At 42.9% G+C, this 14,908-nt stretch overlaps 1 protein-coding gene across 4 annotated transcripts; it reads left to right on the plus strand.

Annotated features, from left to right (window-relative positions):
* The first annotated feature begins 1,343 nt into the window (after positions 1–1,343).
* CCR4 (C-C motif chemokine receptor 4) lies at positions 1,344–9,753 on the plus strand. 4 transcript variants are annotated; one of them, XM_063325395.1, is made up of 3 exons: positions 1,344–5,588; positions 6,098–6,221; positions 7,430–9,753. In XM_063325395.1, exon 3 carries the CDS (start codon positions 7,447–7,449, stop codon positions 8,521–8,523), a length of 1,077 nt encoding a protein of 358 aa, XP_063181465.1. In that variant the 5' UTR covers positions 1,344–5,588; positions 6,098–6,221; positions 7,430–7,446; the 3' UTR covers positions 8,524–9,753. The 4 variants fall into 4 exon arrangements, with proteins under 4 accessions (XP_063181465.1, XP_063181466.1, XP_063181467.1 ...); XM_063325396.1 differs by having other exon boundaries at positions 1,344–5,547; XM_063325397.1 differs by having other exon boundaries at positions 1,344–3,447.
* Positions 9,754–14,908: the final 5,155 nt, after the last annotated feature.

Consider the following 14,908-nt stretch of genomic DNA (forward strand, 5'->3'; position numbering starts at 1 on the left):
GCAGCACTGTGACAAAAAAAAAAACAAACCCGGCAGCACAGTTTGTAATGGCCATCATTTGCCGGGCACGTTAGAGGACGCTGAAGCAGCTGAAGAAGCAGATAGATGGCTCCGCGCATTTGCTGACAAGACAGCTCCTTCTAGTGACAGACATGCGCCACTATTTCTGTGTGCCATTTCCGACGCCAGTGACTCTACCAGCACAGTTCCCGACGTATAAAAACTGCTCGAAACCCTGAGCTGCATCTTCTATTATTTTTCAGGGCTCCAACCAGGTAGGAGCAAACTAGAAGGAAACTGTACATCTAAGAGGCACCTGGAGCGGGTCGTTGCACCACCTTCGTCCACAGCCCTTTGCCATGGAGGAGCACATGGAAGGGCCTCAAGCAATATAGCTAATGACCTAAAACCAGTCAGGGATGGGGAATTGGGTAAGCGTGCCCAGGAACTGCTTTTTCAGCACTTTCTAGGGACGCGTCACTAGACCTCCTGGTACAGATAAAGGACCTTCATCAGCACAGTTTCTTTGCCCTGGAAGGAAGGTGTCTGAGGAGGCGCAAAGCTGGGTTTGTCTGTTTTGTAAATGGCAGTATTAGAGCTGACTAAAATTTGACTGGGTCATAACCCCTGGGTGGCTTCAGAGCCCCTCTCCCTCTTGGGGTCCTGTCTTAGGAAATAGGTATCTTCATACTGTTGCCATTAAAGCTCACCATCACTTGGTCTCTTGTTCAGCTCCTTCGTCTCGGTCCTGGTGCTGGTCCCTGCTCTCCAGATCCTCCTGGTAGCTCAGGTTTCAGGAGGCTACAGTGCAAGGAATGGGCAAAATACAAGCTACCGTAAAGACAACACTGAATGCACAGGTCAGATAAGCCAGGTTCAGAAAAGGCAACTGTAGGCAGTGGCACACACCTTTTTACATGAGCCTAACAGCACCTGCAGCCAAGTATTTCCAGAGTCACCAAAACCTTTCATGATCCCCGTAATCACCCTTGCTCATGCAGGACCCTCTGTCCTAAGCTCGCTCCATCGTTTTTTCTGCCCATCTTTAGTGTCAATGCTTTCTTCGCATTTCCACCAGAGGGTGGCATTATTAAACTCTATCAGACTTAAAAGTCGTTCATGGTAAAGGAGGACACTTTAGTCTAGCAACTGGAGTCACTGATGAACAAGTACAGAGTGTGAAAAATATATTTATGAAAAGGAAAGAATAGTCACTACATCCTGCTGCTGGAAAAAAAAAAACAAACATAAATTTCTTCCTTTTTTTTATTTATTTGCTTGTTGTTATTGAGCAGATGAGAACCTGTGAGTGTTAAATGAACTACAAGCAGTTTCACCAACGATTCACAAAATACACCAGAATAGCTTGTGACTCACAAAGACCAGAGAGATGTTCCAATGAAAACCTTTTATTGTTGCTATCGCAGTCTTATTTCAGTGCCCAGAGTGGTGTCCCCCGCTACTAAAAGTGAACTGATTATTACGTAAGTTGGCTGTACAGCTTGTTTTGAAGAGGACTTGCAGTGAAACAGGTTTTACCGTGTGATGGCAGAGTGTCTGGGTCTCAACAAACATAGAAGATTACTAATTGATAAGAGCAAGTATTGTTTCTGTCTCAGTCTTGACCCTCTGCAAATACTTTGTTTTTTCTAACTATCTTCCTTTATGCTACAACTGCCATGTGAGGGAGACGGCAGGAAAGACTGTGAAGATATTTGTTGTGTTTAGGATAGACCCACTCTTTAACTACGCTTTTGAAGACTACCAACAACTACAACGTTTGAGACTTGGGGACATTACCACAAAGCAAACAGAAACCAAAGCCTTTATGCCAGAATGCCATCATTCCTCCGTATCTAAACTCTTTGCAGTAAACATCAAACAAACTGGCCTGAGGAGACGTCTGCCATTCAACGCTGCCTTGTCGTCTTCTTTTTAATTCAGAGAGACCAGCCTTTAATGGGGACATCATAGTGATGGTTAGGTGATGTCTGGGAAATTTGAAAAAGAAAAATTATATCTCAGGTATCGACTGCTCCTTAGAGTGGAAACAGCCCAAATTTGTCATGTTCCTGTAGGAACAGCTTGGGAACATTTGATAGATCACTGAAGAAGACAAAGAAAGCTCCTCATGGTGCCATGTCACATTTAAGAAGAATACAACTCATGGATTTTGCATCAGTGATTTTTATTTTAAGTAGAATTCAGCATACAAACTGACTATTTCTGTCATGTTTGAGGTATGAAGTTTCAGTTCTTTTTTTATGAGGAGTTCTGGATATATAGCAGCTTTGTAAGCACAGCATGTGGAAAGAAAGCAAATTAGGCTGAGGAAAACAATGGCCAGTACCATTCACAGAATTGCCACAAACAGCAGAGTGCATAGGACTGGACCACTGAAAGAAAAAAAGACGTAGGGAATTGCAACTTAACCATGTTGAGCAAGGAAAACACATTTTGGGCGTAAATCTTTTGCTTGTCAGCACAAGCAGCTGTCTTAACCAAAGGGGATTCCTACATTCAAAAAGACTGAAGTAAATTAGGAGTGAATCACCCGGGACAACAGTGTAGACAGTGGTTGTCTCTAAAACTAGGAAATTCATTCACTTTCCTTTTTCAGTTCTCTGTCAGATTGCTGCAGTTTTACTCGTACACAGAAAATTTTGAATAAATTAAACATGATGAGGAAGAGAACTGCACGATGAATAGGTGGCACACTTTGCTAACAACCAAGGATTGGAACCGCAGATGCGCAAAGTGTAATTCAAATTCACTTGAATTGCAAAAGAAGAACTGCACGTGGCCTGACCATGCAAGAAGGGGTTGGTCACCTGATGGAGAGGATGGAGTTTGTTCAGAAAGATAATCGTTTGTCTAGCTGTGACTTTGGCGGCCTGGATCTTGCACCATTCCACACAATCAGTCAAAAGACAGATTTTTGCAATAGTCGGCTATCTTCAGTTACCATCATCTGCCTCTCTCCTGAGACAGTCTCTTCTGGATGAGGACTTCTCTAATAAACACCTCTGAATCATCTATTCATGGCCAACACTGATATCAGAGGGAAAGGATGGTGCAGTGGTATACATCAGCTGTGAGTATCTCACAGCCTAGCTCGCAAGTTAGATAAACGTGTACCTCCAGTCCTTCCCCGGGCAAGACTCTTATGCATCCTGTAAAATGGCAAGTTACTGATCAGACTTTCCGTAAAAGGTGGGAGTGGCTGAAATCATCTTTTGGCGAGAAGCAAGTTTTTCATGGTTTGGGTTGTTCTGCTTTTTGCTTTTATTAAGTTCCCTTCTGTTGGTTTTAATGTGCTCCCCCCCCCCCCATCCCATATAAAAGGTTAATCTCCTCCCAGTCAGGCTAATCAGGTTTGGTCCACTTCTCTGCACTCGTGTGATTTATTTAGTCAGTGCCACATACGTGATACCATCTAGTAAAGAGGTAAGTTGTCTTCTTCCTTCTCCCCTTCCCCTGCTAACCTCTTCGTTTTAGAGCAACGTCTTCTACATCTCATTGAGATCCCTCCCCCCTTTCTTTTTAACCTCGTGGTCTCCTGCCATCCCCCTTTTGTTAGTCTTTGCCAGGTTCTTCCTCTCCAAGGAGGAGCTGAAAAAAAACACGCTGTCATATTAGAAGGGGACTTAAGGGCTCTCCCACTACGGACTAGAGTTATACTTAGCCTTTCTCTCTTTCTTTTCAAGCCGTTGCAGGACCTTCGCTCACAGCAGCATTTTCTGCATCACCTCATTTGCTCAGAGATTTCTTTTTTTTGGTCTTCTCTGCAGTTTTTCTCACAGGCTCTGGTGTGGCAGGCTTCAGCAATAGAACTGCTGCTTTGCAGGACAGTGTGGTCCAGCCATGTCTCCTCACATCACCACAGCCATACATACATGCCCCCACAAGAAGCCTTTGCTGCTCTTGCTCCTCTGGTGGTAGCAGCTCAGCTTTCCACCAGAGGCAGTGAGCAGGTAGAGAAAGCTGCTTAGGAAGCATTCGCTACTTGAAAGTCTTTCTTACAAGGAAGGACTGGGCAAAAGGCAATAGCCCAGATAGATCCTTGGTACCTATAGGCAAACTATAGGTATCTATAGGCCAGACTTGGTCCCTGGCAATCTATCAATTATGATTGAAAGATCAGAAGCATATTTGAAGTGTGGCATGTGTGCTACGGACAGGTTGACAGACCTCAAAAGGTTACACGTGATGGGAAATCATCCCTTAACCAAGAACGGTCCTTACAAGATAGATGAGAGATTGTATCTGGTTTCAATTCTATTTGCTGCTTCATCTGGAATTCAAGAAAAATCACCAGCAATGAAATTCAAGAGAGACACCTAGTTTGACAGAGTAGAAAATAATGAGTGGGACAAGACAGGCACGCAGGCGCACGGTTGTTTATTGAGGCAAAAGCATTAGAACCAAAACTAAGAAAGACCAAGAAGTGTTTTTTCCTGAAAAGCAGGTGCTTAAAGAAAGATTTTATGTCATTGTTATTGTGGGTGAAGAGCTGAACTTATGCCCCTAGTGCAACAGCACGTCAAAGAAGAGATTAATGAGGCCCTCACATGGACAAAAGAACAGCAAGAGGAACAGCTTCTAGTTTCCGCGAACAGAGATGATGAAACTGGTACCACAGTGTTGCCTGCTCACCTGATGTTCGCATTTTTAACGGACTGCAAGTAAACTGAAGAGAAGACTTACATGATCTGCTGAGCAATAACATGTACCAGAGGGATGTCTCCCAGTGACAGATTTAAAAATCTCCACAGATGCAGCTTGTGAAAGACAACTGAGAAGCTACTTCTCATACAAGTACTTTATTCTGGCGAAACATGAAAACATGAAGGCATCTCATGCTGTCTTCACATCAAGCTTTTCTGGAAGAAACGCTTCAGCCAAATGTAAGTTATTGGGCAAAGTAACAATGTCAGAGGCATACAGGGTAGCAGTAAATAGCATAACTGAAAGAAAAGATATACCTGTGTCTGGAATAATACAGGAGGTCAACCTAGATGACCTATCACTTCTCCTGGACTGAGATCTATGACCCCTTCCTACCCTCCCAACCATCTCCTGTAGCTTTCTTTTTTCTGCTTCTCTTAGTGACTCTTCAGTTCCTCCTGCTAACAAGCAAGCAGCCTCTCCTGTTGAGAAACGGCTTTTACTTCTGCTTGGCTGGCCTCTTCTGGGACATAGAGGAGAGCAGCACTTGCCAGCTGCTAGCACAGCTGTTCTACTGGCAGGACTCAAAACCATCCCATTTGGCTAGCACATGTCCTCTGTGCTCTTTTCTCCCACCCCAGGATCCCGCAAAAGACAGATAGGGCCCACCGCATTCAGGAGAAATTCATAGAAGCTGCAGAGCTTCCTGCTGCGACAAGAACCATGGTAAACCTCCACACCCTCTGCCCTTACACCACACACACATGTACACATCCTACTTCTTATTTGATATTTTGACCACTATTACCATTTGTTGTCAGTGGTAGGACGTAGATTTGCTGTACACAAAACCCGCTACAGGAGACATCAAGCAAAAAGGTAGCGTGAATCAATATGCCTTCATTTCTTTTCTTAGCAAGGTAAGTAGGAGTTCGGAAGATCAAATAAATAATGAATAAAAGGAGCCTTCCCTACACTAAATCTATACGGCTCATTTCTTCTACAATTACATACCATAAGTTGCAAAATTAGTTATCTGGCAGAGATGGACTAGAAACACACCTCCCACACACACCCCAAGTGCTTTCCTCCTCTCCGCTCACTACAGATGATCCCTTGATTATTTTTTTCTGAGATTAAGATGCATTTTACAACCCATAAGAAAGAACAAGGATTCTGCTGAATGAGAGCTGCTTAGTGGCATCTACTTTTATTGGGTAAGATGAAGCTGCTTTAACTCAGTGATCAGGCTCTCAGTGGAAACTTTGCATTTGCTCACACATTATAAGATGTGTCTAATTTTATTTCTGAGTTTAAAGGATCATCTCTGATGAGCATCGAGGAGAGAACCACTTGTGATACAATCTGTAAGGAAGTACGAAGTTTCCGTTAAGAGACACAGCTACCTTGTGACATCTGTTTTTTGCAGCTGCTGGATACTGCTGTGTAGGCAGCGCCTCCCTGACAGAGCTACCTGGTGAGAAGCAAGTGATTCTGCACCCTTAGAGCGAAGAAGCTTCTTCACATCATCTGAGAAGAAAGGAGGAGAAAAGGTAAAATTCGCAAAATGCAGTTGCTGAAACAGTTGCGTATCATGTATACTCACTATGTGTGTGACTGTAATGCTTTTTCATTTACCTTTTGCTGCCATTTAGGCAATTTTTAAAGCAGTTTTAAGAACTCACGCATCATCAGAAGTGGGTGCATGTGCGTTAGGCGAGCGTATGTTTTCAGTTTTAAACATTTAAGTATATTATGCTGAAGCTAGGTTAGATTCAGGTATGTCTAGGTGCACTTGTTGCAAAGCTGTCGTCTCTAGACCACTGGTGTCAAACAGTTTTGTCCCTGTGACCTGTAATTCTGATTAAATTCCTCTCCATCTATAATGGAACAGAACTGTAGGGTGGAGAGGTGTCATGCCTGGGGCTATACACAGCCGGGGGCACATTAATGCTAGTCAACGTTCCTTGTTATGTAGCAGCAACATACAGTGCAAAGACAAATAAAGCAATGATACTCACTTTTCTTCTGCTCTCCATTCATAAAAATAAAGACAAAGGGGAAGGACATAACTCAGAAGAATTCTAGTATGTTAGGCTAAAAAAAATGACACTTGCTGTGATGTAAATACACACAGTAATATATTTGCACTGTGTCCAAGTTACTTACCTTGAAGTAACATCACTTAAAATTCTGTCTCTGCCTATTAGAAAAGGGCATACCTACGAAAATGACAAATTCCTGTTATTCATTTAGCCACTGAAGACAGCGCTTACTGAAAACTCATGTCAGCTTTCAGTAAGCGTAATTTCATTAGAAGGAAGAGTCAGATGCATTTGTATTACTGTCTTCTTGCGGTGATGTTTGCCTGATTGGAAAGGTGGGTGGAATCCTGAACTGCTATGAACAGAGGCTTTGCTTTTTACCTTATTCCACACAGGATTTATATGTCTGATTTGGTATCTGTGGTCCATATCTTTCATTCTTATTTGCTTTCCTTTCCGCCATCTGAACAGTCTTCCATGTGCTTGACATCCAAGTTGCAGAGTTTTCCAAGGATCGAGCATATGCGTGTTAAGGACAGTACATTTTGCAAGCGTGCATATGCATCCCGTAATGCTTAAATTGTCTTTGAGAACCTGTAATGAGAAGTGTGCTGGAACTGCAAGTTAGTCATTGCTAGTGATTCAGGTTTGTGGACTAACCACACAGTCTTCACGGACTGAAAGTCACTGACATTTTTATATTCTTTCCTTCTCAGGAACTGGGGAAAAAACCATGAGTTCTTCAAGTACAGAGCCCTTTGAAGTTGAAACCTCAACCTTATATGACTATTACGATAATTATAACGATGCTCCAAAACCATGCAGTAAGGAAAGCGTCAAGAGGTTTGCAGCCTCCTTCCTACCTGTTCTGTATACCCTAGTGTTCCTGGTCGGGCTCACGGGAAACATTCTGGTCATTGTGGTCCTCTTCAAATACAAGAGGCTGAAGAGCATGACTGATGTGTACCTACTAAACCTCGCCATCTCAGATCTGCTCTTTGTTTTGTCCTTGCCGTTCTGGTCTTATTTCACGATAGACCAATGGGTTTTTGGAACTCCCTGGTGTAAAGTCATTTCGTGGATCTACCTGGTTGGGTTTTATAGTGGGATATTTTTTATTATGCTTATGAGCATAGACAGATACCTGGCAATTGTTCGTGCAGTGTTTTCCTTGAAAGCAAGGACTGCCTTCCACGGCTTGATTACTAGCCTTATTGTATGGCTAGTAGCTCTTTCAGCCTCAGTTCCAGAACTTGTATTTAGAGAATCTTTTAACGAACATAACCATACTACCTGCAAGCCTAGATATCCAGGCAATTTCACGACATGGAAACTTTTTTCCACTTTGGAAATCAACATTTTAGGGCTCCTAATCCCTTTTATAGTTATGACATTTTGCTACTCCATGATCATTAAAACATTAGCTCACTGTAGAAATGAGAAAAAGAATAAGGCTGTGAGGATGATCTTTGCTGTCATGATTGTGTTTTTCTTCTTTTGGACCCCTTACAACATTGTTATTTTCTTACAACTGCTGGAAATTACGGGAGTCATTAGAGACTGTCAAGTGAGCAGGAGTCTGGACTATGCTCTCCAGGTAACAGAAATCCTCGGCCTTTTTCACTGTTGCCTCAATCCAGTCATCTACTTCTTCATGGGGGAAAAATTTAAGAAGTACGTGAAGATGCTCTTTAAGAACTGGCGGTTACCCGGAGATATCTGCAAGTGGTGTGGAGTTCACATCACTTACCACACTGAATCTACCAGTTCATTCCACACACAATCCACGGGGGATCAAGACGCTCTGTAACGTGTTTCAGACCAACCGCTGAACTGACCAGCGAGCAAACTGACAGAAGCAGGAACTTTGAAAAGCTAAGCAAATGCACATGCATTTAACGATAAGCTAGTGCCGGATAATTACTTACTTCAGCTTTTACTTCTGCCTCTAGATTTTCTAAATATTATGACAGAAGGTGTCCTAGATGTGAAACGTGGGAGATGGACGTGCATGTTTTATCTGCTGTGATTACAAATCACTGCTCGGATGTAACAGCAGCCTCAGTTCTCCGCAAAGCACTGTGCCCTGTTGCTTCTTTTTCCACCAGCACCAAGACGGAGGTTGGCCTGCATGGAGGGGCAGAGGAGAGACAGCTGCTTGTCCTCAGCACATGCATTTGGAAAATATATTCATTTATTCAAGAGGGATGGTTGTTACCATATTTTTTTATTCTACAGTTGATCTGAGTAGAGCTTGTTTGCTCTGACTCTTAGCGAGCTATTAACAGTACCTGCTACTGTAAAATGTTTCATCTCGGGGAGAGGATGCACCCTCTGCCGTTAAGAAAAAGGACACAAAATACATTCTTTATGTGCACGAAGACGCAAAGCAAATGCATTACATGGCATTATAGACATGTTTTCTCTTAGGTATCCAAATTGCCATATATACCTATGTGTAGGTGTATATATAGACATTTTGAATTACCTTATCTCTGTAATTCAGGATAGCAATTCTGTATTTTAATTAACATAGAAAAAGTTTAAAATATTTTTGAATAAAAGTATTTTAAAGCATTTATTTTCCAGCATGTGTGAATAAATTTGAAGCATCTTGATTGAAAGTATATCTTTTGAAGAGAATGTTCTTTGTTCCAAAAGTACTTAACCCCAAAACTCAATTTTCATTCATTGGAGACATATCTGGCAAACGAAAAGAAAGTAAAAACAGAGATTGTGTAGCAAAGGTCTGTCATAACTTAGGAACCACATAAAGAATCCTGGCATTTGATAACAGCAAAATGTGAAGAGTATGATGCCCCAGTAGCCACTCGCAGATCTACATGATATTAATCAGAGATCTGGAACAGGAAGGATATTCACCCAGCAATGTTTAGATTTTGGCACAAAAACGATTTTAAAAAGCGGCAAAAATCAGTAATGTGGTAGCAGATAAAGTAAGAGTTGAAAAATACGTAAGAGTTGAAAAATACATAAGAGCTGAAAAATATGTAAGAGTTGAAAAATAAGTATTGGAAGATATTCCTGGTGTGTCTTTTGCTGGATGACAACCATTCAGCAGGAAGACTTATTTTTCTTAGGCTGTCAATAACAAGATGCCTGCTCAGGCATGGCTGCAAAGAGCAGACAAGACATTAAAATGCATCAGGAAACGGCTGGAGAAGAAATGTAAAAATATCATAGTGCCATTGTTCTCATCATCCTAAATAAGAAACGTAAGTGGAAGCTCACCTCCACATGACCTCTCTCATGATACAACACTGAAAATAAAAAGCAGCACGCTTAAGTACTCACGCACACACATATCCACCATAATTAATTTTGGGAAAGCATTGCCATTAGCAGTTTGCTGAGGCTGACAAGCAAGGATCTGCATTAATGCAGTTGATGAGAATAGCTGTGGAAGACATTACTTGCAGTTAGAAAGTGTCTTCCTTCCCAAGAAAAGACTGTAAGTTTTTCCTACTCAAAACCTTACAAGCCACTGAGAAAATCAGTTTGGAAAAACTGCAGCAAGGGGTGGGTTAAGCCATCCACCACCTATTTTGAAAAGGAAGACAAACTGCAAGCGTCAAGTGCTTCAAAGTCTCACAGATGTCACCGAACCCAACAACATGTCCCTCCCAAGCCGGCACAGCACATTGTCCTCACAGATGTGATACTGCTGGTGCAGGCACTGTGAACTTCAAGCTATCCATCAGTCAACCTGGAAGCCAGGCAGCGCACCGCAGTTATTTTTCCTTGGTCCTACTCTGTGATCCTTCTAGTCAGTAAGAATAAACAGGTCCTTTTGAGAACCTTGCTTTCCAGACCAGGGGAAGGGCTGCCTGTGCTGGCCTGGCAAAAATGATGGTCAGCAAGCAAAAAGCAAGCCGTAGGACGACTGTGAGATGAGAGAGGTCTGGGGCTATGAGCGGTGTTGAGGAATGGCACCAAGACGGCTATCAGCGGCTCTGGGCACACACCCACCCTGTGGTGGGGAAGATGGCGAATCTGCTCATGTGTGGAATTCACAGGCCGCACCCAGGGGCTGTGCAGCATTGCCATAAATGGAGCTAGCGTAAAGCCACTTTCCCACACAAAACTCAAAGGTGCTTCACATCGCTGCTCGGCTTTGTGCCCCACAGCCTGTGCACGTGTGCCTTTGGTGCACAAGGTGCCTGGGGCAGCCAGAGCCCCCTCCAGAGGAACGTCGTCCTTGTTTCTCTGCCCAAATAACCACTTCCAGTCCTCCCAGTAATACTCCCGGCTACTCAATTAATGTGCTGTATGAGCAGTTGAGCTGAAAGTTGTGCTCGGAGCAGGTTTGCTGAATTGGGTGCAAGAAGGAGCTCACCTTTAAGTGACGGGCTCAGGAATCCAGGTCCTGGGACTGGAGCTCACCAAACCTCGGTGGTTTTGTCCTCCCTGTCACCTGGAACAAACCTTCCTCCCCCACCGAGCTACAGTGGATAACATCACTTCTCTTTTGAGTGAGGGTTTTGAAATCTGCTGATAAGAAAGGGTGAGATAATGGTATTAATACAGCCAAAAATAAAGCAGGGATTTTCAAAATGTCAGTTGACCAAAGGTATAATTTCAGCTGAACAAGAGTTTCCAAGCAACGAATGATGGTATGTACAGACCTACTGAACCATGAAAGAGAATGGACAGACATCTGAGTCAAGCAAAGCTGACTCATTCCTACACCTACATTGGGGTTCCTCGGAAGGCCAGCCTGCATCCTCTCTTCAGCAGCACCAAGCCACCATAGAAAGGTAAACCAGGGGAAAAAACAGCTTAATTACATTAAATATAAATAATGATTAAAAGCTAAAAATAAGTTGGTTAGTTTGTTTTCATACAGCATTTAGGCCACCACAGTCACTCTCTAAACATAAAGCTGAATTACACACTTAGCTTTTACTCTGGAGGTTGGCTTCATCCCTTTTGATTGCACAGAAGCAGCATCGTGGTCAGCAGCCTCCTCCCAGTCGGCTCCTTTCAGTCTGAGAGCTAGCCCTGGAAAGAAAGTAAGGAATTGCTGTTCTCCTTCCTACACTATTACTGCTTGTCACTGTCCTAGCACCAGCTCTGCACACCTGGTCTGAAGGAGAGTGAAATTCAACAGGCATTACTGTTGCTGTTCTCCTCTGTTCCCAGGATGCTTCCAGTCAAAAATGCCAGCGATATACACTCACACATTTTCCTCCACAAGCTCTTAATGGTTTCCAGCTTTATCCAACATCTCTTTCTGAACACAGCCAGAGATCAACGTCGTTGTCGTGGTTTAGGCTGGGCTGGCCACTAAAACAGACAACAGATGCTCTCTAACTTATCTCTCAGGTGAGAATGAGAGAAAGAGAGACTTAGGAGTTTAAAAGAAACTAAACTACTTTAATGAAATATTAATAATAAAATAATAAAATGAAAATACAATAATAAGAAAATAATGAAATATATACAAAACCATATTGGGCTCCCAGGATGATGATCACGTCACTGGTAGGCACTGGGAAAGTTCCAGACTGAACTCAGCAAAGGACGGGAGCTGAACTCAGGATCTGGATTCAGGAACACATGGATCAGGATCAAAGGCAGATGAACAGAGTCCTCCTCGGATGCCGGCCTTTGAAGAAAGAGGCTGACCCTTTGATCCCTCAGCTTTTATACTGAGCGTGATGCAGATGGGATGGAATAGCCCGTTGGTCAGTTTTGGGTCACCTGTCCCGTCTGCTCCTCCCCACAAGTGTGACCCCTCTACACTTTTCCACTTCCGACCCTCTAATGGGCTATATAACAAAGTTAACTGATCTTGGTTGTTATAAGTATAAGCAAGAGCCTCTCCACATACCATTACTTGCTGTTATTTATAAACATCAGGGCTTATCTCTTCGGGAAGCTGACGCCGTCTGAAAAATACGCTGTTAATTTCAAACAGTTCAGTTAGTTAGAAGAGGCTGAGCTGAAAAGTAAAATTACTGAAAATAAAGTTAGTTCTGTTTTACCTCAAACCAGGACACTCATCAACTCCCATCTCTTATGCAAATAACTCCATTTGGCTTGATTTACAGTTAGAAATCAAGAGCCATTTAGTAACGTCCATGAAAACAATCATTAAAATGGTGCTTAAGGCAATGCCTACAGAGCTCAACAGGACTCTGCTACTCCATAAAAGAAGCTTTTAAGTAGAAGACTGGAAATGAATAGTCGTATTACTGTGGTAAGATTTCTGGCATTTGCATAACTGATAAGACCATGCAAAGGTGATGTAGTACTGGTCGTATCTGCAGTCATCTTACTGTAATACAGCGATGATGTATGCAGGTGCCACTGGCAGTCATGGAGAAATCACTCCTAATGGAGCGGCCACTATCAATGAGGACACACTAAGTCAGATACTTCCAGGATTATTTTCTTTTTCATAGTCATTCAGCAGCAACATCCATCAGAAAAATAAAAAAAACCAAAACAACCATCTTATGGGATAGTTGTTGAGTCAAAGACACTTCTCACAGAAATGAGGCTCAAAAAGCAGGAAAGTCCTTTGTTCCAGAGCAACAAAATCCAAGTCCTCTGCCAACTCCCTGATGGAGCACTGGCATGACTGACCCATGCGGCTGTTCTCTCTCCCTTGGTGGAGCATATCCCTCCACATCACCCTCACGCGCTCAGCTCAAAAGACAACTGCTCACAGGCCACGCTCGGGCTTTTGTCTTAATTTATTTCTGATCCTCCTTTGAACTCTCAGAAATGGTAGCATATGACATCTTTACTGAAAAGAGTAATTAATGCCTTCTCTTCTGCATCACTGGCCGCCTGACCTTACTTTTAAAAAGTTGCTGCCTTGCAGCTAGGGGAGCCGAGGCACGGAGCAAGAGCTCAGACATTACAAGCACAACGCACGTTTTTGACAGAATCCCTGGGCCCTTCTAGCTCTCCTTGGGGAGGATTCGCGTTTCAGCTCGGTGAGGGGAACTCCAGGTAAGAGCCGCCCATACTGTGCCCTTTCTGGCAGCCAAATCTGAAATGGCCCAGCCAGGAAAGTCTCCATCTGGATCCAGGTTCTGCGAGGACCATCACAGGTTAATGTGAAGGCAAGTGGATGAAGATAAAACAGCTACCACCGTCTTCCAATAAAAGATGTTCTTCACTGGCGCAGATAACAGAGGATGTTATGTGTCTTAAAACACCAGAGAGCAAGATTCCTGTTCACAGGTGACCAGAAGAGGAAAAAAATGCATCCTCTGTACAAATGCAGCCCAAATAGATGATTGATCGGTGCATCATACTCCTTTAGGTTTTGTGTCGGGTTTTTTTTGTTTGTTTGGGTTTTTTCATTTGGTTGCTTTTTGTTTTTTCGAATTTTAATTTCAAGTCATCTTGGAAAGGTTGACATTTCTCTGGGTTTTAGTTTCTTGTTTCAGAGTAACAGCATGCATTCAGCACATGTAGCTCAGTAACTGCACACTGCAAGCTTTTTATGATTTCAGGTGTTGCAAAATAAAAACTACTAAGGCACTACAAATTTTTTAAAATTCCAAGAAGATGTTTGTTTCCTGGCTTTTGCTTTTAACGACTACAGCGAGTAATCAAGAATCTGATCTGCAAGAATCTGATCTGTTTCCACAGATACGAAAACCTCATAAAAGGTACTCTCGGTGCTGCTAGCAAACGGTAAGACAACAAAGACTGAACAAAGATCGACATTTTACCAGATCCACTCTTCTGCTCAAAAGAGGCCGCTGGCATTTGATCAGCATTTTCTGAGAGGCTCCAAGCGGCCAAGTTCAGGAAGAGATTTTTGTACCCGGGACAGTGATTGGAACAACAGGCGGACGTCCCTGCCTGAAAAGCGTATTTGTCTCTTTTGCACAGGGACTTTGCACTCCTTAAAATATCTCCATAGAAGTATTGTGGTTTGGGCAGACAGACTAAAGAGCGGGTCTCTCCCTGACCTCACCTGTCGCCATCACACGCAAACGGAAAGAGCAGTACCAGCTAGTAGTAATACAAAGACACAAGAGTATCTTAATCAAAGTGAAAAAAAAGACCACAACAGATCTCTGTACTTGCTCATAACTGGTAAACTGAAATTTGACCACAAGTAAGACCATGACCGCAGACGGAGTGACTTGTCTTTTCCGCTACCAAAGTATGTGGGAAAGGTGTAAAAAGCACACAGAGAAGAAAGA

The sequence above is a fragment of the Chroicocephalus ridibundus genome, chromosome 2 (genome assembly GCF_963924245.1).
Source record: "Chroicocephalus ridibundus chromosome 2, bChrRid1.1, whole genome shotgun sequence".
In the NCBI taxonomy this organism is placed as follows: Eukaryota; Metazoa; Chordata; class Aves; order Charadriiformes; family Laridae; genus Chroicocephalus; species Chroicocephalus ridibundus.